Source organism: Drosophila virilis, chromosome 5 (assembly GCF_030788295.1).
Source record: "Drosophila virilis strain 15010-1051.87 chromosome 5, Dvir_AGI_RSII-ME, whole genome shotgun sequence".
In the NCBI taxonomy this organism is placed as follows: Eukaryota; Metazoa; Arthropoda; class Insecta; order Diptera; family Drosophilidae; genus Drosophila; species Drosophila virilis.
In genome coordinates this window covers 4,541,369-4,566,553 of record NC_091547.1, presented here as the reverse complement: position 1 = coordinate 4,566,553, position 25,185 = coordinate 4,541,369, and the positions used below count along the sequence as shown (strand labels likewise).

Sequence of the window (25,185 nt, the reverse complement as noted above, 5' to 3'; positions counted from 1 at the left end):
ACCTTGTGGAAATCGGTTGAGTTTTGACCGAGTTATGGGGTTAGGAAATTTCGACCTATGTCTATATGGGATATTTGAGGGTACCATATTTAGATGAATTTGGACCAAAAATTATATTGTCAGATTTAGATGCAGAATTGATCTAAAGGCCATACCATGAAAAATAAAATAAACCTTATTGAAATCGGTTGAGTTTTGACTGAGTTATGGGGTTAGGAAATTTCGACCTATGTCTATATGGGATATTTGAGGGTACCATTTTAACATGAATTCCGACCAAAAATTATGTTGTCGGATTTAGATGCAGAATTGATCTAGAGGCCAAACCATGCACAAAAACACAAACTTTATGGAAATCGGTTGAGTTTTGACCGAGTTATGGGGTTAGAAAATTTCGACCTATGTCTATATGGGATATTTGAGGGTACCATTTTAACATGAATTCCGACCAAAAATTATGTTGTCGGATTAAGATGCAGAATTGATCTAGAGGCCAAACCATGAAAAATAAGATAAGCCCTATGGAAATCGGTTGAGTTTTGACCGAGTTATGGGGTTAGGAAATTTCGACCTATGTCTATATGGGATATTTGAGGGTACCATATTTAGATGAATTTGAACCAAAAATTATGCTGTCGGATTTAGATGCAGAATTGATCTAGAGGCCAAACCATGCACAAAAACACAAACTTTATGGAAATCGGTTGAGTTTTGACCGAGTTATGGGGTTAGGAAATTTCGACCTATGTCTATATGGGATATTTGAGGGTACCATTTTAACATGAATTCCGACCAAAAATTATGTTGTCGGATTTAGATGCAGAATTGATCTAGAGGCCAAACCATGAAAAAAAGGATAAACCCTATGGAAATCGGTTGAGTTTTGACCGAGTTATGGGGTTAGAAAATTTCGACTTATGTCTATATGGGATATTTGAGGGTACCATTTTAACATGAATTCCGACCAAAAATTATGTTGTCGGATTTAGATGCAGAATTGATCTAGAGGCCAAACCATGAAAAATAAGATAAGCCCTATGGAAATCGGTTGAGTTTTGACCGAGTTATGGGGTTAGGAAATTTCGACCTATGTCTATATGGGATATTTGAGGGTACCATATTTAGATGAATTTGGACCAAAAATTATATTGTCAGATTTAGATGCAGAATTGATCTAGAGGCCATACCATGAAAAATAAGATAAACCTTATGGAAATCGGTTGAGTTTTGACCGAGTTATGGGGTTAGGAAATTTCGACCTATGTCTATATGGGATATTTAAGGGTACCATTTTAACATGAATTCCGACCAAAAATTATGTTGTCAGATTTAGATGCAGAATTGATCTAGAGGCTAAACCATTAAAAATAAGATAAGCCTTATGAAAATCGGTTGAGTTTTGACCGAGTTATGGGGTTAGGAAATTTCGACCTATGTCTATATGGGATATTTGAGGGTAACATTTTAACATGAATTCCGACCAAAAATTATGTTGTCGGATTTAGATGCAGAATTGATCTAGAGGCCAAACCATGCACAAAAACACAAACTTTATGGAAATCGGTTGAGTTTTGACCGAGTTATGGGGTTAGGAAATTTCGACCTATGTCTATATGGGATATTTGAGGGTACCATTTTAACATGAATTCCGACCAAAAATTATGTTGTCAGATTTAGATGCAGAATTGTTCTAGAGGCTAAACCATTAAAAATAAGATAAGCCTTATGAAAATCGGTTGAGTTTTGACCGAGTTATGGGGTTAGGAAATTTCGACCTATGTCTATATGGAATATTTGAGGGTACCATTTTAACATGATTTCCGACCAAAAATTATGTTGTCGGATTTAGATGCAGAATTGATCTAGAGGCCAAACCATTAAAAATAAGATAAGCCTTATGGAAATCGGTTGAGTTTTGACCGAGTTATGGGGTTAGGAAATTTCGACCTATGTCTATATGGGATATTTGAGGGTACCATTTTAACATGAATTCCGACCAAAAATTATGTTGTCGGATTTAGATGCAGAATTGATCTAGAGGCCAAACCATGCACAAAAACACAAGCCTTATGGAAATCGGCTGAGTTTTGACCGAGTTATGGGGTTAGGAAATTTCGACCTATGTCTATATGGGATATTTGAGGGTACCATTTTAACATGAATTCCGACCAAAAATTATGTTGTCGGATTTAGATGCAGAATTGATCTAGAGGCCAAACCATGCACAAAAACACAAGCCTTATGGAAATCGGTTGAGTTTTGACCGAGTTATGGGGTTAGGAAATTTCGACCTATGTCTATATGGGATATTTGAGGGTACCATTTTAACATGAATTCCGACCAAAAATTATGTTGTCAGATTTAGATGCAGAATTGATCTAGAGGCTAAACCATTAAAAATAAGATAAGCCTTATAAAAATCGGTTGAGTTTTGACCGAGTTATGGGGTTAGGAAATTTCGACCTATGTCTATATGGAATATTTGAGGGTACCATTTTAACATGATTTCCGACCAAAAATTATGTTGTCGGATTTAGATGCAGAATTGATCTAGAGGCCAAACCATGCACAAAAACACAAGCCTTATGGAAATCGGCTGAGTTTTGACCGAGTTATGGGGTTAGGAAATTTCGACCTATGTCTATATGGGATATTTGAGGGTACCATTTTAACATGAATTCCGACCAAAAATTATGTTGTCAGATTTAGATGCAGAATTGATCTAGAGGCTAAACCATTAAAAATAAGATAAGCCTTATGAAAATCGGTTGAGTTTTGACCGAGTTATGGGGTTAGGAAATTTCGACCTATGTCTATATGGGATATTTGAGGGTAACATTTTAACATGAATTCCGACCAAAAATTATGTTGTCGGATTTAGATGCAGAATTGATCTAGAGGCCAAACCATGAAAAATAAGATAAACCCTATGGAAATCGTTTGAGTTTTGACCGAGTTATGGGGTTAGGAAATTTCGACCTATGTCTATATGGGATATTTGAGGGTAACATTTTAACATGAATTCCGACCAAAAATTATGTTGTCGGATTTAGATGCAGAATTGATCTAGAGGCCAAACCATGCACAAAAACACAAACTTTATGGAAATCGGTTGAGTTTTGACCGAGTTATGGGGTTAGGAAATTTCGACCTATGTCTATATGGGATATTTGAGGGTACCATTTTAACATGAATTCCGACCAAAAATTATGTTGTCAGATTTAGATGCAGAATTGATCTAGAGGCTAAACCATTAAAAATAAGATAAGCCTTATGAAAATCGGTTGAGTTTTGACCGAGTTATGGGGTTAGGAAATTTCGACCTATGTCTATATGGGATATTTGAGGGTAACATTTTAACATGAATTCCGACCAAAAATTATGTTGTCGGATTTAGATGCAGAATTGATCTAGAGGCCAAACCATGCACAAAAACACAAACTTTATGGAAATCGGTTGAGTTTTGACCGAGTTATGGGGTTAGGAAATTTCGACCTATGTCTATATGGGATATTTGAGGGTACCATTTTAACATGAATTCCGACCAAAAATTATGTTGTCAGATTTAGATGCAGAATTGATCTAGAGGCTAAACCATTAAAAATAAGATAAGCCTTATGAAAATCGGTTGAGTTTTGACCGAGTTATGGGGTTAGGAAATTTCGACCTATGTCTATATGGAATATTTGAGGGTACCATTTTAACATGATTTCCGACCAAAAATTATGTTGTCGGATTTAGATGCAGAATTGATCTAGAGGCCAAACCATTAAAAATAAGATAAGCCTTATGGAAATCGGTTGAGTTTTGACCGAGTTATGGGGTTAGGAAATTTCGACCTATGTCTATATGGGATATTTGAGGGTACCATTTTAACATGAATTCCGACCAAAAATTATGTTGTCGGATTTAGATGCAGAATTGATCTAGAGGCCAAACCATGCACAAAAATACAAGCCTTATGGAAATCGGCTGAGTTTTGACCGAGTTATGGGGTTAGGAAATTTCGACCAATGTCTATATGGGATATTTGAGGGTACCATTTTAACATGAATTCCGACCAAAAATTATGTTGTCGGATTTAGATGCAGAATTGATCTAGAGGCCAAACCATGCACAAAAACACAAGCCTTATGGAAATCGGTTGAGTTTTGACCGAGTTATGGGGTTAGGAAATTTCGACCTATGTCTATATGGGATATTTGAGGGTACCATTTTAACATGAATTCCGACCAAAAATTATGTTGTCAGATTTAGATGCAGAATTGATCTAGAGGCTAAACCATTAAAAATAAGATAAGCCTTATAAAAATCGGTTGAGTTTTGACCGAGTTATGGGGTTAGGAAATTTCGACCTATGTCTATATGGAATATTTGAGGGTACCATTTTAACATGAATTCCGACCAAAAATTATGTTGTCGGATTTAGATGCAGAATTGATCTAGAGGCCAAACCATGAAAAATAAGATAAACCCTATGGAAATCGGTTGAGTTTTGACCGAGTTATGGGGTTAGGAAATTTCGACCTATGTCTATATGGGATATTTGAGGGTACCATTTTAACATGAATTCCGACCAAAAATTATGTTGTCGGATTTAGATGCAGAATTGATCTAGAGGCTAAACCATTAAAAATAAGATAAGCCTTATGAAATTCGGTTGAGTTTTGACCGAGTTATGGGGTTAGGAAATTTCGACCTATGTCTATATGGAATATTTGAGGGTACCATTTTAACATGATTTCCGACCAAAAATTATGTTGTCGGATTTAGATGCAGAATTGATCTAGAGGCCAAACCATGCACAAAAACACAAGCCTTATGGAAATCGGCTGAGTTTTGACCGAGTTATGGGGTTAGGAAATTTCGACCTATGTCTATATGGGATATTTGAGGGTACCATTTTAACATGAATTCCGACCAAAAATTATGTTGTCAGATTTAGATGCAGAATTGATCTAGAGGCTAAACCATTAAAAATAAGATAAGCCTTATGAAAATCGGTTGAGTTTTGACCGAGTTATGGGGTTAGGAAATTGCGACCTATGTCTATATGGGATATTTGAGGGTAACATTTTAACATGAATTCCGACCAAAAATTATGTTGTCGGATTTAGATGCAGAATTGATCTAGAGGCCAAACCATGAAAAATAAGATAAACCCTATGGAAATCGTTTGAGTTTTGACCGAGTTATGGGGTTAGGAAATTTCGACCTATGTCTATATGGGATATTTGAGGGTAACATTTTAACATGAATTCCGACCAAAAATTATGTTGTCGGATTTAGATGCAGAATTGATCTAGAGGCCAAACCATGCACAAAAACACAAACTTTATGGAAATCGGTTGAGTTTTGACCGAGTTATGGGGTTAGGAAATTTCGACCTATGTCTATATGGGATATTTGAGGGTACCATTTTAACATGAATTCCGACCAAAAATTATGTTGTCAGATTTAGATGCAGAATTGATCTAGAGGCTAAACCATTAAAAATAAGATAAGCCTTATGAAAATCGGTTGAGTTTTGACCGAGTTATGGGGTTAGGAAATTTCGACCTATGTCTATATGGAATATTTGAGGGTACCATTTTAACATGATTTCCGACCAAAAATTATGTTGTCGGATTTAGATGCAGAATTGATCTAGAGGCCAAACCATGCACAAAAACACAAACTTTATGGAAATCGGTTGAGTTTTGACCGAGTTATGGGGTTAGGAAATTTCGACCTATGTCTATATGGGATATTTGAGGGTACCATTTTAACATGAATTCCGACCAAAAATTATGTTGTCGGATTTAGATGCAGAATTGATCTAGAGGCCAAACCATGCACAAAAACACAAGCCTTATGGAAATCGGCTGAGTTTTGACCGAGTTATGGGGTTAGGAAATTTCGACCTATGTCTATATGGGATATTTGAGGGTACCATTTTAACATGAATTCCGACCAAAAATTATGTTGTCGGATTTAGATGCAGAATTGATCTAGAGGCCAAACCATGCACAAAAACACAAGCCTTATGGAAATCGGCTGAGTTTTGACCGAGTTATGGGGTTAGGAAATTTCGACCTATGTCTATATGGGATATTTGAGGGTACCATTTTAACATGAATTCCGACCAAAAATTATGTTGTCAGATTTAGATGCAGAATTGATCTAGAGGCCAAAAAATGTAAAATAAGATAAACTTTATGGAAATCGGTTGAGTTTTGACCGAGTTATGGGGTTAGGAAATTTCGACCTATGTCTATATGGGATATTTGAGGGTAGAGCTCTTATAGCTACTTCTAGAACTTACGGAAAGGACTGTGCGTTGTCCTGACTAATCGGTTTTACAGACCTTATGTTAACCATATAATTTTTTATGAGCGGTTGCACAGGCTATTCAAAAGTTAAGCTGCCCAAATGTGGTCTGTACAGACTGTCCCAGTTCGTGATGTAAACAATAATAATAAAATATAATTTGGGCCTTGTCATAATCGTTTTCAAATTGGCTTCAATTAAGTTTAAATATAGTGTGTTAACGAATTGGGTGCTTGTTTTTTGTTGCTCCTCCATTTTATTTCTGCAAGTCAGAGTTTCGGCTGAAAACAAGCTAAAAATAATATAATAATAACTTGGACAATACGGCGAAATAAGCCCACATACGTATTATTATTGTTGAAATATTCGATTTAACCTTTAGAGTTTTTGGCATATATTTTTTTTTTCGATTGTTTATAGAAGGAAGACATAAACAAAAATAGAAACCGAGAGCTGGAAATTTCATAATTAGCGGAAGTAACTTGTTTTCACACACAAACAAACGCAAAATAGACAAAAATATGCGACATATTTTTAACTATTCTTTTTTTTTTCTCTTTTTTTTTTTGTTGGTTTTTTGACAACAGATAAAAGCGAACTTTATCAGGTGCCACGGCGTTGACTATTTGTCGCAATTTGGCAGCACTTTTGGCATCTATTTTAGACGCAACATTTCTCGGAAATTCGGTTAACAAATTACACTTGCCAGATTCCAATGCGGCAAGGCAACGGCGCTATCTCTGCTTCAAATACCACAAGAACAGCCAAAAAAAAAAATGAAGAGAAAAATACTTTACAATTAGTTGGGCAGCAACAAAAAAAAAACAGTACAACGACAACAACTAGAGTCCAACTGTCAGCACTTGGGAATTGATAAGTCGCTGCACTGATAAGCTGGCGGCCGCAAAGCCGCAGCGACAGCCGGAGCTGGAGGCAAAATATAAAAAAAAAGCTAAAAGTCAAACTTATTTAAAGTGAAGTGCAACCAAAAGAAAGGGAGAAGCCCTTGAGATTGCAGCGACAAGCTGCGCTAAAATTCACAAATGCCAAAGTCAATTAACACGAACCGGACTTGGCTGAAGGCGAAACGGCTTTTATTCGAGCTGGCAATTATATTAGCTGAAAGCTGAAACTTAACTGTAAGCTGTTCGTGGAGCTTTAATATAAATTAGCTTAAAGCTAAACATCAAACTTTAATTTATACTTTAGTATGTCTAATGCGATACCAGCTTAAAGCTTAAGCTAAATCTTTAATATGTTTGCAGAGCTTTAATCTAAAGCTAAGCTAAATCTTAACTCTAAGGTGTTCGTAGGGCTTTAATGTCGTTGCTATTATGTCTATTATGATACTCGGTGAAGCCGAAGTCCCAATTGTCAGCTTTTCGCAGAGCTTTAATCTAAATTTGATTATTTCTACTGTGGTTGATCTCACTTAAAGCTTTAAAGTTCATTAAATCCAGCCCACACGTTGAGCTTTAAGTTTTAATGAACGCGGTCTATAAGAATATTCACTTTAAGATACTTATTGCAGAAAGCTTTCAGTGGACAAGCAGCGAAAGCTTATAAATGTGCTAAATTTAAACCTTTTGTCTGTTAATATTAAAGCATGTCCCTTCTTGAACTCCACTCTTTTCAAGGCCGCACTCTGACTACGCACGCGCTCAAGTATTCGCTGCACTCTGACTGCGCGCACAGTGTTGGAAAGCCCACTTCTTGGCTGCACTTTGACTGCGCGCACAGTGTTGGAAAGCCCACTTATTCGCTGCTCTGAAGCGCCACTTGTTGATGCTGCTCAACACAAGGTATTTAATAGGTTACAAGTGCCACTTGCGACTAGTGTCATTGAGCCATAATCTGTTGCATGGGTTGCTCTTCGTTCCGTTCGGCCGTTTGGCTTTAAATGTCAGCCAAAGCCGGCTAAATAACGATAGCCGTGCATAAAATGTTAAATGTCTTTTTAAATACCAATCGAAGCGCCTCTTTCGGGGCTCGCGCCATCAGACAAAGCTTCAATTTTGAAAGTTTGTGCATAATTATTAATCGTTTTATGGCCGTACGGTAAGTATTAGAAAAAGACAACTACATAAAAACAAAAAAATCCAACACAAAAAAAAAAAAACATTTTAAACAATTTACCAATTTGCTAAAAACAAAAACAAAAAAACAAAAAAATAGTAGTAAGAAATACATTTGCGGCCTTCTCGCCTCTGCTCTGTGGCAGCAAACTTGCAACAGCGACAGCGACGGCAACTACTTGCAACAACAACGCGACGATTGCAAGTCGAGCTCAGATTAGGCGAAAAAATTTGAAAGGTGCACACACGAATGCATTGCAAGCATTTTGAACAAAGAACTACAACAACTACCCGTCCGTCCGTCCGCCTGACTGTCTCTCTGTCTGTCTTTCTGTCTGTCTGTCTGTCTGTCTTTTGGCTTAAACACAAACATAGACAAACAACATCGTCAGCAACAACATTGCATGTGGCATGCCTTGCATACATTTGTCGCTATGTGATTAAATTCGTTGTTTAACTGAGTATTCACATCCTTAAAGTGAGTATTCAACATGAATCGCAATCGATAGAGATATCTAAATTATCGATTGCTTCATTTAGATATTAAAGTCATTAAAGCTTATTAAATAAGTTGATTGAATCAAGATGCGAAAATATGCGTTTTCTGCTAAGATATGCATATGCTCAAAATTGTTATCGATAACACTGCAAATAGATATCGATATCAATAGTTATCCATATGGGTGCAATCAACAAAATCTCACATTTTAATACTTAATAACAAAAACTAAATAAATATCGACAACTATGCCTCTGGTATTCAAGCATTAGAACTTATTTATAACATTGCCTATCGATAATTTCGATAGTTCAGCAAAATATGCTGAACATATCGGTAGGTCGATAGCTAAACAAAATACCGCCAAAAATGTATTGATAACTATGCTAATCGAAAAGTTTAGGGACTGAGCATTAATGAACTAAATATCTTCAACAGAATAAATGAGCTTCGATAACAAATTGGCTTATAAATCGATAAATTCGTTAGCAAAATTGCATCAGGCAAATAAAAGGCAATTGATCTAATGTACTATATATATATGACTATATAATGCACAGCTCAATTAACAAATGCTTAGCAACAAGTATTATGAAATAATTAGCATATCATTATTTATCAAATATTTATATTTAATTATATTTACGCATTAACATAATAATCACCGCAGAAACTTGTTCAACGGCATATAATTAAAAATCTGCACAGACAATGACGTGCAAGGGAAATATCTATATATATATATATAAATATATATTTGTGATGGAGTAATACCAGAGAATTCTCCGCACAGTTAGCTGGTAGAATAATGATAAATACAATTTGTAATTAGAAGCCCGCAACAATATAATACAATCTGTCATCTAAGAAAATAAATTGTTTATAATTAGACTAGGTTTGCATAACAATTGATGCGAGAGTCAAGTGCTGGAAAGAGTATCAAGTGTTATTTTCTTTACGGCAAAAGCCGAAACTTTAATTTGAATTGTAGTTGAATCTAATCAAAATACCTGCGAATGCAGCAAAGTGAAGCTCGATTCCGAAAACTGAATAATTGCATATATATATATACATATAAGTATATTCTATACAATCTGTGTGGGGCGGTTTGTATTCTTATCTCTTGTAGAGACTTCGAAGAGACCACAAACATTTAAAGTTTCACATTCATTTTTGGTTGGCTTCTTATCAAGACTTTTTTTTGTTCGTACCAGCCACTGCATTTTCATATAAATATTGTTTATATATACAATAAATTTAGATTATTTGTATTAAATACATATTTATTTGTATGCATCTGTGTATTTAGTTAGACCTTTGTCTTATCAAATGCATGACTTAATGCGGGCCAAACACATTGTTGTATGTCAACTCGGGTCAAATGTGCTCTCAGACTTTGTCGCTGTCTTTGTCTTTCAGCTCGTTCTCTTTCTAACTCCCTCCCTCTGTCTCTCTCTTTCTCTCGCTCTCCCACTCTCACTCTCTCTCTTTTATCTTTGTCTAATTAGGCTAATTGCTGCTCTCATTGTGTTTGGCCATACAATGTGGCCTGTCTCGGGTTACACAAAAGCTTCTAATTAGCTCAATTCTGGTCAGAGGTCAAATTAGGGTTTTGTCTTGGCTGTCGCGGCAGACTTTAAAGTTCTGCAGAGTTCGGAGCATGTTCTTTTGCAAGCTTTCAAGCACAGCTTTCAATTCAAGTTAGTTGCGAAAAAACGCTGCCTAGTTTTAGGCAAGTCTTAAAATCAGCTAGAAAATATAGTTTTCAATTTAACAATGCATACTTTTTAGAAATTCCAAATGCAGAAGGCTGTATATCTGTAGAGTGTGTCTATTAGAGTGAAACTGCAAAATGTCGCTTTAGGGAGTATCTATAGGGCTTATATGTAGGGTGTATCCGTAGGGAGTATCTATAGGGCGTATCTGTAGGGTGCATCTGTAGGGTGTATCCGTATGGTGTATCTGTATGGTGTATCTTAGGGAGTGTCTTTAGGATGTATCTGTAGGATATATCTATAGAATGTATCTGTAGGGAGAATCGATATCTATATATCTATAGGATATGTCTGTAAGGTGTATCTGAGGATATATATATAGGATGTATCTATAAGATATATCCGTAAAGTGTATCTGTAACGTGTATCTGTAGAGTGCAGCTGTGTGGTGTATCTGTAGAATGTATCTGTAGGGTGTATCTGTAGGGAGTATCTATAGGGCGTATTTATAGAGTGTATCCGTACGGTGTATCTGTAAGGTGTGTCTTTAGAATGTATTTGTAGGATGTATCTATAGCATGTATCTATGGGATGTATCTGTAGGGAGTATCTATAGGGCGTATCTGTAAAGTGTATCTATAGGATATATCTGTAACGTGTATCTGTAGAGTGTATCTATAGAGCGTCTCGTCTCTGCATGGTGTATCTGTACGGTGTATCTTTAGAATGTATCGATAGAATACATACTTTTTTATAAATATCTACTGCTATATGGTGTATCAGTGGGATGTTTCTGTAAGACGTATCAATAGGATGTAACTGTAGAGTGTATCTGTAGGATATACTAGTTGACATATCAAATTGGCGTATCAGAAGTCTATCAGGTTAGGGCTTATAAGTAAGGCATATCATAACGCTGTATCTGACAGGGTATATTGATTGGATTCATCAAAATACCACAGCTCAGTTGGCATATCAATAGCACGTATCAGTAGGGCTTATCAAGGTTTTCTCAATAGGTAGGGCAGATGGTTAGGTAGGTTGTATTGATAGCGTGTGTTGATAGGGTATTCGTTGGATATATCAGAAATATGTATCAAAAGGGACTATTAATAGAACTTGTCAGAAGAGTTTATGAATAGGGTTTATCAGCAAGACAAATCGGGTGTCTGTACCGGTATACCCTACCAGTTGTGTGTATTGTTAGGGTTGATTAGTTGCATGTATCCGAAAAACTAAAGTAATTGTCATACCTCAGTTCCCCAATTGATGCGTAGGTGACATTTAAAACCAACCTGGTCAACCAACTTTTTAATGTTGCCTAATCAAAGAGCTGACAATTTGTTTTTTGCACCTTTTTAAGACAATGCGCTGGCATTTTTGCGGCCATTGAATAACAAGCGATTGTAAATAATTATATTTCGAGCACAACAAATAAACAAAAAGCAAAGCAACGCATATGTGGCACTTTCTATGCCAAAAAAACACACTTTTTTCTGAAGTAGGTAAATATTTTTCTTCTTTTCTGTTTTTTTTTTTTTTTTGTCAGTTTTTGATTAAAATATTTATTATATTTTGCACGGTTTCTAAGGTTGATAAGGCGTCCGGGCGCAGGCACTTAGAGAACGTTGAAAACGTGATAACAAATTATCATAATCATTATCATTATCATAATTATTATTATCATCACTATCATTATCATTATCATTATCAATCTCATTATTATTAGCATTATCTGAACTTCTTCATTTCGTTTGTGCTGCTTTTTGGCCTTTCTTTAAACGCATTTCTTGGCCTTGTCAGCAAAGAAATTTTACGACGCAAATTATAATATGAAAAAAAAAACAGAGAAAAAATAACAATAATCGCAAGTTGTTAAATTTGTTTCAAAAGCAATTACTTGACTGCGGTTGGGCGTGGGGAAGGGGTCACAAAAACTTAAGAAAACATGGCTCAAAATTCACACACAGCTGCGTTTGAAGCGAAAATAATGAGAAATATAAATTAATGCTGCAGTATTAAACGTTCGACATTTAAAATACCCGAACTGCCGGAAGACCAGAAAAAAATATATTGGCAACATTTAAAAAGAGACTTTAAAAAGAGCTGAAGTAAGCCAAAACATATCGATAACTACTATATCGATAACTTAACTTAACTCGAGATTAGAGTATGTATAAACTAGATACCAAATTGCAAGCACATTGAAAACTAGGCATATTTAATAAAATTAAAAATCAATGTTTAACAAGCCTACTAACAACTATCGATAACATATCGATAACTTGACTTAGCTTATATATATGCTGCTGTAACTAGAGGAAAAGAAACCTTTAAAAGTCAATGCGTCACAGCAGATTATGACTTATCGATCATTTGACTTGTTTGAACTAGAAATTAGAGACTATATAAACTAGAGATCAAACTGCAAGCACATTGTAAATTGGGTACATTTAAAAACACACTACGCGAAACATTCAAACTCATCTATCGACAACATATCTTTAACTCGACTTAGCTGAAATATATCCCACCTTAACTTCTAGTTCTAGCATCTTCAACTATCGATAACATATCGATAACTCAACTTAGCTGAATATAACCCATCTTCTAGTTCTAGCAGCGCACAAGATAAGATTAATTTCGCTTGAATATCGCTAAGATATGTCCAGTACGTTTCCTAAAAAGCCTTAGAAGAAGAACTTGAAACAGCTTAAGCGATCCTAAGAAAAAGTTTTGAACAGCTAAATAATTGTTTAAAAGAAGATATATAATCAAAATTGAGGACATATGCCCTACAGGCATTGAACCCGTCAAACCTAGTGTCTCTGGCTCGCATCGTCCATGAGTTCATATAGATTATTGCCTGTAAGCCATCAAAATGAAATGTTCAACCGCAGCTGGGTGTAAAATTTAATGAGTGAAATATTATAGCTGGGTTTTTTGTTAGAAGTAATTGGTAGCTGCTTTCATTGAAGGTTTCCAGCGAATAGGCCCTATTAGCGAAAAGTCTCTTTTTACAAATCATTTCCATATACTACACAGAGCTATATATATATATATATATATATATATATATATATATATATATATATATATATATATATATATATATATTATATTTGTGCACATCTGTGTGTATGGTCCTATCGATGGGACTAGCTCTCGATTGACGTAAGCAACGAGTTTCAATATTTGCAACGCCTGTGCTTCTGTTTGGTTACTCTTGATGTTTTCTATTATTATTTTACTTATTCTTTTTTTGCATTGTTTTCATTTTATTGCATATTTTATTATTTCGTTGCAACCGACGCTGATAACACATACATGAAGTGAAAGAACGTGAATCTTTCAAGCCAGATCGAAATCGCGGCTAAAATCCCCTCAAAACATTCCCCCATACATCCATATATATATATATATTTATATGCATATATACATATCACATATGTCAAGTATTTGGTTATTATTATTTTTTTTGTGCTGACAAGTGTTGCTTGTTTATCTTATCTGCACGTCAGTTCATTTCCGTTGCCCAGTTGATCAGCTTTTGCCACGTGTTTGACGGCTTCGCCCCACTGTGCCCCGACAGCTGTGCTCACGTGAAGAACGAGCGAGAGAGCGAGAGAGCAAGAGAGTATCTTGCAAGCTTTCGCTCTTCGAAAGAAAGAGCTCGTGCGCTTAAATGATTCACACGCAGGTTAAAAATAATAACAATAATAGTACAAACAAAAAGAAAAACAAAAAGTGTGTTAAGTTTGTTTGGAAAATGCATTTGAAGGTTAGCTCTTGTTTGGGCTCTGGCGACAGTTGTTTAAACGTTGTTTCCCAACATTTTTGTCTGTCAATTGTTTAAACAATAATAAAAAGTTCTCAAATGAAGAACATGAATCAATTTGCATTTGTCGTTTCCACTCTCGATTCTTTTAGCAATAAAGTTAACGCAAAACAAGTTTCCCTTTTCGCATACATTTAGAACTTGTTTCGGTCTTTAAAGGTAATCAAACAATCCCAGCCCCGGCAACGTTTGCAACTGACGCACATGCTAATCTGTATTTGATTTGATTTGATTTTATTTTTGGCTTAACTATTTTTCCAACATATGCAGATTTCTATAGACCTGAATAATTAGCATAAACAACAACAGCTACAAAAAATATGTTGAACTTTTCTGGCCGTCGTGTTTTTTTGTATTTTTTTGTATTTTGTTTCATCTATGCAACAGATGAGCCAAAACACATCTCGTTCCTTTTTGATTTGTTTTAAAATTCCAAGGCTTTGCAATTTCCGCATTAAAGAAAATATCTATCAATCCGCAGCTCGTCAATGGACAAATTTTAAATCGAAACCAAAACAAAAACACGCAAGAACTTTGCTCGAAGTTCAAATACCCTTGATAGAAGATTATATATATGCACAATTGTGATATAGTAAGACGATCTGAACGTTCGTTCGTTAAAGCTTTTATAGCAAATTTCCCATAGATCTTGAGCAATCCAATTAGCTCCAATAACTCAGCTAATGATGTTGATCAATAACATATATATAGTTATCCGATCTGATCCATACCAAGTTTCACTTGAAAAAGCTTAACTTTAGGCTCCCATAAATCATGATGCACTGAAATATCTATAGATCAGCTGATAATGCTGATCAATAATATATATACTTTATGGCGCTTGCGCTGCCTTATATACAAGGCATTACACATTCATTCGGTAACAATATTGAAATAAAATTAATGTTCAACATGCCGTATACGTAATGCGTGGAATGCACGATCCCAGCTCGGTCGCACGTGTCTTTAGCCCAGTGCAAATATGGGCAAATATTAGACACAAAGTGCAGTGATAACAATGCCTGAGCAGCTACCGAGCTAATCAAATAAACAAGCTTCGTAATTCTCAACTTGCCAACTAATTACACACACAAGAGGCTAGAAGCGGGCAACGTGGCAGGCGGAGGGAGAGGGGAAGGGAGCGAGGGATTATTTTCTTGAACTTAGTAGAAAGACAACCAATCTAAGTATAACTAAGTATATTTCATACTGTGATGCAATCTGCATTGAAAATATACAGATGACTAATGAAACACGACAACAACAACAATTATATACTCTCTCCATTCTATTCTGTTTTTATAGTATTTTTTTTTTTTTTTTGTTTTGCTTTAGGCCTTATCATCTAACTGCTTTTGCGCCATTAATTAGAACCGCTTCCTTCGGTAGCGCTGATTAGAAAGAACTTCTCGAATCTTTATGTGGCAACAAAAACAAAATATCACACAAATGGAAAGTTACGAAAGATAACCCACAATAATATCGGCACAAATATTATACATCACGTTTTAAACGAATCTTCTCTTCAATTTGTTGCCTGCATTCGCTCACAATTTCTTTAAGCTAAAACAGCTTCATTTTCAGATAAATCCTTAGATAAATATAAATAGTTAAATCTGAGATCAGGTATCAATTTGATCTCCAGCAACTCTATAATCTAATAAGATTTCGCCGAGGCTTTAGTCACAAGAAAGCATGCCAAGTTCTAGTTGGAAGAAAATTGAATAAGAATCTAGCCAAGAAATTGGTAGCTATAGAAATTGTTAAGATCTGATCTGATTTTCAATCTTAATTAAATCCTGAATTTACCGCCATCTTAAGCAACCGCACAAGCCAATAAGAAGCTATATAACACATGTCTAGTTGGAATTGAATTCTAATCAAATTATTATGCTCTCAATTTGAGCCTGAACCTTTTAAATTAAAGAACTCTATAATCTAATAAGATAGTCCCGCGGCTGTGCGATTCTAGTTGGAAGCAGATGCCTCAGTTCGAAATGGAATAAAAATCTAGTCAGACAAGAAGTTGGCAGCTATAAAAATTGCTGAAATCTGATTGCAAAACTATAAATAAACAAGTTACAAGATTTCCAAACTCAATTTGAGCCAGAACTTTAAGCGTAAAAATATCTCAAATATAATTTGTATCTCTATATATAATGTCTGTAGTTAGTTGGACTCACCTGCATAATGGGATAGGCGACGCGTCCCTTGCCGAAACGCTCGATGATGGTCAACTTGCTGGCGCTGGCGCTGGCTATGACGCCCGCAATGTTCGATGAGGAGAGAACGGGACGCAATGGCTGGACGATGGGCACAAAGTCGCGATTACGCTCCGCAAAGGTGCGATCGAACGAATTGCGGCGATCGCTCTGCGAGCGTCTATACGGTATGTTGCTGCTGTTGTTGCTACTGCCGTTGCTGTTGTTGTTGCCAGCTGTTGCTTTGGTTGCGTATTGGGAGACGCCCAAATAGGATTTCGATTTGCGATACTGTTTGCCCGGATAAATGATGGCTGCCTCCAGTTGCTGCGACTGTTGCTGCTGCCGCGGATCGCTGCTTCTGCTGCTGCTGCCGCTGCTGCTGCTGCTACTGCTGCTGCTGCTGCTGCTGCCGCTGCTAATGCTGCTGTAGCTGCTGCTGCTGGCCTCCGAGCTGGCGCTGCTGCTGCTGGAGCCAGACGAGGGCAGCAGGCCGGCGGGCAGCATGGCGGGCTTTGAGCACTTGGCGCAGGGCACGGCCAAGGCGGCTGTTAACATATCGGCGGGACTTACTTTGCTAACGGCGGCTGTTAATGTTGCTGTTGTTGTTGCTGTTGCTGTTGTTGTCGCGTTGCTGTTTTTATTGCTGCTGCTGCTGTTGCTGGCTGCATCTTGTGTTGAGCATGTTGAGCGCTGCAGCAGCAGCTGCTGCTGGCTGTTGCTGCTGCGCGTCAGCGGCTGAAAGAAGAGCTGCTGCCGCTGCGGACGCGCCTTTTTGCTGCTGCGCTGCTGCTGCTGTTGCTGTTGTTGTTGCTGTTGTGCTTTGTTGCTGCCAGACTTGGCACGCGCTGCATTGTTGTTGTTACACTTGTTGTTTCCATTTTTGTTCTTCTCGTTTGTTTTCATTTGATTGTTGTTGCTGCTGCCGCTGCCATTGTTTTTGTTACCTGGTAGCACCTGTAGCGGCTGCTGTTGCTGCTGTTGCTGCTGCTGCTGCGACTTCTCCTGTTGCTGCGTAGCTTGTTTGTCCTTGTCTGCCTTCGCCTGTTTTCCTTGGGCCTTGTTTACCATTTTCACAACGGTAACGTTGTCGTCACACTTAAAACTTTTCCAGCCGTTTTTGATTGTTTGCCTTTTTTTCTCTTGTGTTTCGATTGAAATTTTTGTTAATTTCTGTTATTTTTTTTTTTTGTCTTTTTGTTGTGTATTTTCGTGAGTTATTTTATTTCGGCTTCTCTGCGCTTACGAATGTGCTTCTGTGCTTGTTCTATGCGCAATTGGCTTTGGCCGTTGTTTCGCTTAACGGTTGCTGCTTATTGACGCCTCTGCTTTGGCACGCTCTCGCTTACGCTCACGCGCTCACTCGATCTCTCTCTGGCTCCCTCTCTCTCTCTCTCTGTTTGGCACGCTCACTCACAACACTTGAGCACACACACATACAAACATACACGCACGCACGAACACTGTTATATTCACTTGCACTCTCACGGGCTCTGCTTGTTGTTGCTGTTGTTGTTGTTGTTTTTGCTGCTGCTGCTAACTTGCGAAAGCTTTCTGTTTTAGTTATTGCCACGTTTGTTGTTGTTGTTGTTGTTGTGCGTTTGTTTTTCTTGCTTTTTTGAATTATTTCGTTGTTGTTTTCTTTTTTTGTCGTTTTGTTTTTGTTTTAATTTGATTTTTGTGGGTTTTGCCGTTTGGCGTTGTGCTCGATGCCGCGATTTTTTATTAAATGAGCTTTTGTTGTACCTTTGAAATATTTATAATCACAAAATTCATTAAATTGCGCCTTGTTGTTGTTGCTGTTGTTGTTGCTGTTGCCTGTTGTTGTTGTTGTTGTTGGTTTTGTTAATGTTATTGTTGCTTGTTTTTCGCTGGCTCTGACTGATGTTTTATTTTGTGCATACACTCTTTTTTTTTCACTGCGTCCTCTGTTCGAAACGTTTGCCCTATTCCTTGCTGCCAATGGAAGAAAGGGAATAAACAATTAAGAAAAATGCATTTAAGTACAGTTATTGTAAAGTATGCAAATTAACTGTTGTATTGTGTTTTTGTCTTTTTGCCAGCATATCCCCATATTAACCTTGTTGCCGTTGTTTATCAACTTTGTTTTGCACTTGTCTTTAGTTTTGTGTTAGAAGGAAGAAGAAGAAAAGCAAACTGCGCGGCATGTTTGCGGTTTTTGTTAGTGTTTTGTTGTTGCTTTTGTTGTTGTTTTCGTCGTTTCCAATTCCAACGCGCAATTTCTATTACTTTCGCGTCTGCCCGTTCGACAAGAACGGCAACAACAACAAAACATTGCTTGCCATTTTTGGCGTTCGACTACTCTCTCCCGCTCTCGCTCTCGCTCTCTCTATCTTCCGCTCTGCGTGCTTTGCGGCCCACAAGAAGATGATGTAAGTTTTTTTTTTTCAAATGTTAAACTGTACCGACATACATACACACATACATACATAGATCAGTGCCCAATATGTTTGACGTGCGTATGTATGTCTATTTACAAACGATTACAAGTGTTATTGTATGCGTGTGTGTGTGTGTGTGTGTGTGTGTGTGTGTGCGTGTGTGTATACGTATTCACAATTGATTTGCTTATGGCCTGCGGCAAAACGGCAACCAGGATTGGGATTTTAATGCCATAAAGCGCAATATTGTTTTACATTTGCATACAAGAAAATACATTAACACACACAAAGTACAGAGTATATTGTGTATTTGTATCTGTGTAGAAATGCAAATTAAAAAAGCCACCTTACAGCTAATGACCCCCAGATTTGAGTGCTGATTTTGTGCTATTGTTATTGACACGGGGGGGAAATCCCAATTTTGAAGCCTTCGATGATTTATTTATGTGATCTTCCACATTCATATAAACATACATATATGTATACATATATATATATATATATATAGCCATATAGAATTCTAGTACACATTTAGCTTCTTCTGAGAAATTGCTAAATTAGACTCTGTTTATTGAAAACGCCCCCAAACACACCTACAGAAATTATATGTAAATATCGATCAAAGCAACGTTGAATAAGTAAATGAATGATGACAAATATGATCAGAAGTGAGATACATACATACATCATACTGTATATGCATATGTATGCATGCGTAGTTTCTAATAAACAGCAGTTACTCATAGTACTCATGCCTAGTTGGGAGTGAATCGACTTGAGAATCGTCAAGAAGCAACTCTGTTTGAGAGAACTTTACCTCATTGAAGACTGTTGAATATTTGAAATATTTGTCTAATCTCCTTGGTTGGATAACTGGAACTTTAAATAGCTCTTCATGCTGACTCTTGTGGTTAGCATATGATTCGCATTTGGCGATTTGTTAATGGCTTGACAAAAGCTGAACAGCTTCAGGGATTGTCCAAGAAATCTCCTCAATCAGAACGGAATTTAAAAAATTTTTGATTACATGCTGTTTAAACTTACTGAAATGAATATTTTGTCATAAATTGAATTGAAATAAATAATTGTTTGTATTTTTAGCCTGCTATATGAAATACTATATATGTATACATAGATCTATTTCAGTTGTGTGCTTTAATATATATTATATTTTATACAACGCCGATTTAAATGCCAGAAATGTCTTCAAATGTATGCAGGAAAGCATTTAAATTTGCGTCAGGGCCAAAATCCCAAACGCCCTGAAGGTGAATTTTTTCAGCCCAATCCGGAAATGACAAGACTCCCCCCAAAACAAAAAGAGCCGAAACGCGTGAGAATAGCACATAGATTTGTGAGTGTGTATTAGTGGGAAAGAGAAAGAGAGAGCGAGAGAGAGTGCGTTTGTTTGGGTGGGCGCTTCTTTGGCAACCCGAGACCCGGCAGCGCCGTCTGCAGCGCGGTCACGTAGTCCGAAAATTGCAAGTTCCATATTTTGATAAGCCTTTTTGTGATATTTACCTGGTAAACTGGGGCGGCTAGTCGTGCTTTAACTGTTATTTTCCGAATTCACAAGATGCCGAACGCGATTCAATGTCTTTGGTATACGCTATTTGCTTTAAACTTGCTTTCTTCGAAACACGTAGACGACAGCGACGGTGCGAGCGAGAGAGGGCACTTGCGCCACGGCCACAACAAGGACGAGGAGAGCCGAAATAACGCGCGAATGATAATCGGAAGCCAGATGGCGCTAGCAAAAGTACGTAACGATCTGAATGCTTCTGCTTCTGCTTCTTGTAATTACGTGCGAGAGCAGGCTGGGTGTAAGAGAGAGAAGATTCGCGAAACGCGTTAGCGGCGTTATTGACCGTTACAGTTACTCTGACGTTATTGGTTACGGTTACACGATTACAAAGTCTCTGTTCGATTGGCTCACGTGTATATGTAACACTAATGTGAATAGTTGTATGTTTGAATGTATATATGTGGGTATATAGAGCACACACATACGCACGCTCACACACAAAACAATCTATTTGTTGAATTCGAATAGAGCACAGCCACTGTATTAAAATAAATCAGCAGCAAGCAAGAAGAATCAACGTATCGACGGCTGCTGAAGAGGGAGAGACGAAGCGAGGCACACAGTGAGAGAGTGGAAGCGAGAGCGGAAGTACAAATGCAATTCGAAGAGTGCAATTAACGTTTGACGATAAGCGAAACGATGGTGCGGTGCGGGGCTTGGCGTTCGATAGATCTTGTGGCACCGCAACAACAGAGCCCAAAAGATGTTCGATAGTTAAATTTGTATTGTTTGAATATGACGTTAAAGTGCAAATAACCGACGAGCCGACTGCATCTGCTTTTTACTACACACAACACCACAGACTGACAAATAAAACCCTAATTGCTTATATTCTTTTCGATATTCGCTTTTCCTTTTTAACACGCTCAACACACACACACACACACACACACAGACACACACGCACACAGAGACAAGAAACACAACCGCGTGTGGTCAAAGCACGTTGCTCGGAAAGCTTCGAGAATGTTGTAGGCGGCAATGGCGCGTTGGCAACTAAGTGGGTTCGAAATGTTAACAATTCGATTAAATTATATTCGGACACTCACACAAGTTGCGGCTGGCTTTCGATTTGTTTCGGTTCGATTTTCGACTTTCAATAAATCTCAGTCTCCACTTTCAATTGTCGGTTGGTCACAGAACTGATCGTTGATCCAATTTTCTGCACAATTCCCGTTACTTGAGGTGGTCTCTACTTGAGTGTCGAACATGTGACGAGCAACTGATGGCCGCTGCTTAAGCAAAACCGTATGTTTGTATAAATCGCGGCAGTTACGCGTCGTGGTCTGCGACAACGCACAGTGGTCCAAATGCAAATGCCATTGGTCAGAAAAGTGAATTTCTTGCGAGCCGCGGCTAAAGTCTTAGTCTTTTGTCATAAATATTATACACTATTATTGAAATGTTGTAAATTTACAAATATATATACATATGTATATATGAAAACATAAGAAAAATATTACATACATATACTAGCTCGAATGCCAGTTTGATTCCAATTCGATTTATCGTTTAGATTGTTGATAACGATACATTGCACCACTGTGCCGACAGCGACAACAGTTCTAGAGAGCAAGAATTGAAATAAAAGCAACAACGAAAAATAAAAAGTGAGCAGCGAAAAGTTCACAAATAACTAAATCGCCGCCGGCAAACAGCAACAATAACCAAATGTGTATGTGTGTATGTATGTATGCATGAGTTGCACACATTTACATAAGCTCACCATGTATCCGTGTAAGTATGTGTGTATGTACATATGTATGTGTTTAGATTTAAACATTCACAATTAATCGCTGCAAAACAACAACAATTAGTTGATATTTTTTGTTGTGCTTGGCTCTCTCGCTCTCACTCTGCCTCACGGCGCTGCCTCATTTAACAGCACTGGGTCAGACGTTAGCTGCTAGTCATTGTTTTGGACGTGTTTTCACTTTTAAGCCTAGTTTTTCGCTCAAGCAACATGTGGCTGCTGCTGGCAACGCCATGCGAATGTTCCAGCAAAATGAAAAGAGAGCGCGCGGGAGAGCAGAGAGTGAGCTTTTGTCAGATTTCAATTTAAAGATCTGTCGACGCATTTCGTATAATGTAAAATGTTGTTGTTTTCGTTATTGCTTGCAAGTCATAACGGAATACCGGCCGGCGTCGACATTGAATTGACTAAGAGAGCGCGGAAGAGGGAGAGAGAGAGAGAGAGAGAGAAAGCGCGAGCGCGAGCGCGCGAATAGAGAGAAAGCGCTGGCCTTGCGTGTCAGTGCTGCCATTTACAATTACAGTGCTGCCAGTCACATCTCATTCGGTTTTATCTTGTCAATTAGCAAATAAGTGAGGTTAGTCATAACATGCGTTCTTCCTTTTCATTTTCCGCCATAAACATTCGATGGTACACGTGATATTGAGTATTCATGTATGTGCATTTATTTATGGGCATCTACATGCATATGTATGTCTTCTGTAAATGCAACTGTACACTGGTGTGGCATATTTTTGGCTTTGTACAATGCCATCGACTTTTCAAACGCAGCAAATAAACAGAAATAAATAAGAACAAATACATGTTTAGAGTGCCAAAATGCGATGCGTAGTATTTAACCACGCGCTAAATACAAATATACACAAATACACACATGCATATACATATATTTTTATGTTTTTATGCAGCATTCGGTTTAAATGCCGCATAAACCATTTGGGAATTACAAGGAAATTAGAAAATATATATAAAACAGTTGTAAATGTATTTCGTACAAAAGAGTTAAGGGTCCATAGCATTTCACAACATATCAAAATTGCGTACTGCGCTCAGCGCAAACGCCGCCCACAGATGGCGCCACCAGCAAGCAAGCCCATCAGAAGCGTTGCGCCCAGCACCCTGCCCAGCAGCTTGTCCTGCCACTGGCGATTGGCTATGCACTGGCTATAGGGCATGCTGGTAAAGGAGACGCTATTATAGAGCGGCACCCAGCGTCTGGGGAACAGCCGGAATAGCATCGTGTCCAGCCACTTGCGACAGCGGAAGGACCAGCGCTTGGTCAGATCGCGCATCTGCAAAGGGATGAAGGAAATGACAAGGGAATGAACAGCTTCTGCTAGCAGCATACGCACCTCCACATAGTTGTACATGGCCAGGTCGCAGATGGCGTAGGCGTCGCGCCAGCGCGACTCCGTGAACTGGGCGAGCGCCGCATCCAGCGGCAGCTGCTGATTCAGTATGGAGCTGAGCAGCGTCAGATCCTCCATGCCGGCATTCATGCCCTGGCCATAGTAGGGCACCATGGCATGCGCGGCATCGCCCAATATCAAAGCCTTGTCGGCGAAATGATACGGCCTGCATTTGACGGACATCAGGTGCTGCGGTCGCGTCTTGAAGAAGTCCTTGATCAGCTGCTGCTCGCCAATTAGAGGCAGTGCGTCCACATAGTGCGTGCGAAAGAAATCGAGCAGCTGCTGCTGCGTCTGCAGCTGGGCAAACAGCTCGAACGGCATGGACAGCGTGACCGTAAACGATTTGTCCTGGTTGGGCAGCGCGATCATCATGAAGGAGTCGCGCGGCCAAATGTGCAAATAATTGGGTGGCATCTGAAACTCACCATCCTTCGCTGGTATGCACAGCTCCAGGTAGCCCGTGTTAATGTACTCCTGCGAATAGTTGAAGCCGGGCGTGCGCACCAGCTGCTGGCGCAGCGTGCTGTACGCTCCATCGCAGCCCACAATCAGATCCGCGCTGGCCGAGATTAGCTGCTCCACGGCGGGTCGCTTGAACTGCATGCGGCCCTCGGCAATGTTGACCGTGGCCAGTTTGTGCTCGAAATGGCAGCTAATGTTCGGAAAGGCATCGCACGCATTCAGCAGCAGCTCGTTCAGCTGCTTGCGTCCCACAGAGTAGAGACACTGGCCGTTGCACGGATCATACAGAACAATGCTGGTGCGGCCGCGCACATTGTGCAACATGCGTCCGCGCATCGGTATTGCGGTGGCCAGCACCTGCTCCTCCAGCCCGACGGCGGCCAGCGCCTTGCGTCCGCGCTGCGACAGCGCCAAATTGATGCTGCGTCCCTGGACGAGCTGCGCCCTGCGTATGTCCTCGCGGTACTCGTACAGCTGCACCTGGTGGCCCATGCGAGCGAAGTTCAGGGCGGCCAAGGAGCCAACCTGCAGGCATTGACGATAAATGCGACTTATTAAATATCATAAATTAAATGCAGCTCGCTTTAACACAAGACAATGCTCTTCTTTGAGTTAGAATTTTCGTATCTTTGTTTTATGACTTGATTCCAAATATTTTCTTTTTTTGGTCAACTAATCCCCGCTGTCTGGTGTATCGCTGATAAGACATGTATTTAGATTAAAGTAAGACATACCAGACCGGCGCCCACAATGGCCACCTTGCGTCGCACGGCGGCGGCTCCGTTGCCATCGGCATAGGCATAGCTGTTGATGCTCTGCGACATGGTTTCTGCCCGAATCTGGAACTGGGTTTACGGTTGGGAGTTGTCGTCGACCGTTCGCTTGGCGCGTCGCACGCGTAATGAGATACGGCTGCGAGTCGTTGTCATTATGA

General features: G+C 38.7%; 2 protein-coding genes across 2 annotated transcripts in view; both read right to left on the bottom strand.

Moving 5' to 3' along the window:
• Window positions 1-21,926, bottom strand: part of LOC26531019 (uncharacterized) — an 80,398-nt gene extending 58,472 nt beyond the window's left edge. Inside the window, exons 1-2 of the mRNA XM_070210494.1 lie at window positions 21,674-21,926; window positions 16,620-18,593 (exon numbers count right to left, since the gene is read on the bottom strand). Coding sequence (XP_070066595.1) covers window positions 16,620-17,708 — 1,089 coding nt within the window. The 5' untranslated portion in view covers window positions 17,709-18,593; window positions 21,674-21,926. The remainder of the gene's footprint in view (window positions 1-16,619; window positions 18,594-21,673) is intronic.
• Window positions 21,927-23,232: 1,306 nt separating this feature from the next.
• Window positions 23,233-25,173, bottom strand: cn (Kynurenine 3-monooxygenase cn). The gene is made up of 3 exons (XM_002048755.3): window positions 24,986-25,173; window positions 23,730-24,776; window positions 23,233-23,669 (listed from the first exon to the last, which is right to left on the bottom strand). Exons 1-3 carry the CDS (start codon window positions 25,073-25,075, stop codon window positions 23,427-23,429), a joined length of 1,380 nt encoding a protein of 459 aa, XP_002048791.1. The 5' UTR covers window positions 25,076-25,173; the 3' UTR covers window positions 23,233-23,426.
• Between the last annotated feature and the right edge of the window lie 12 nt (window positions 25,174-25,185).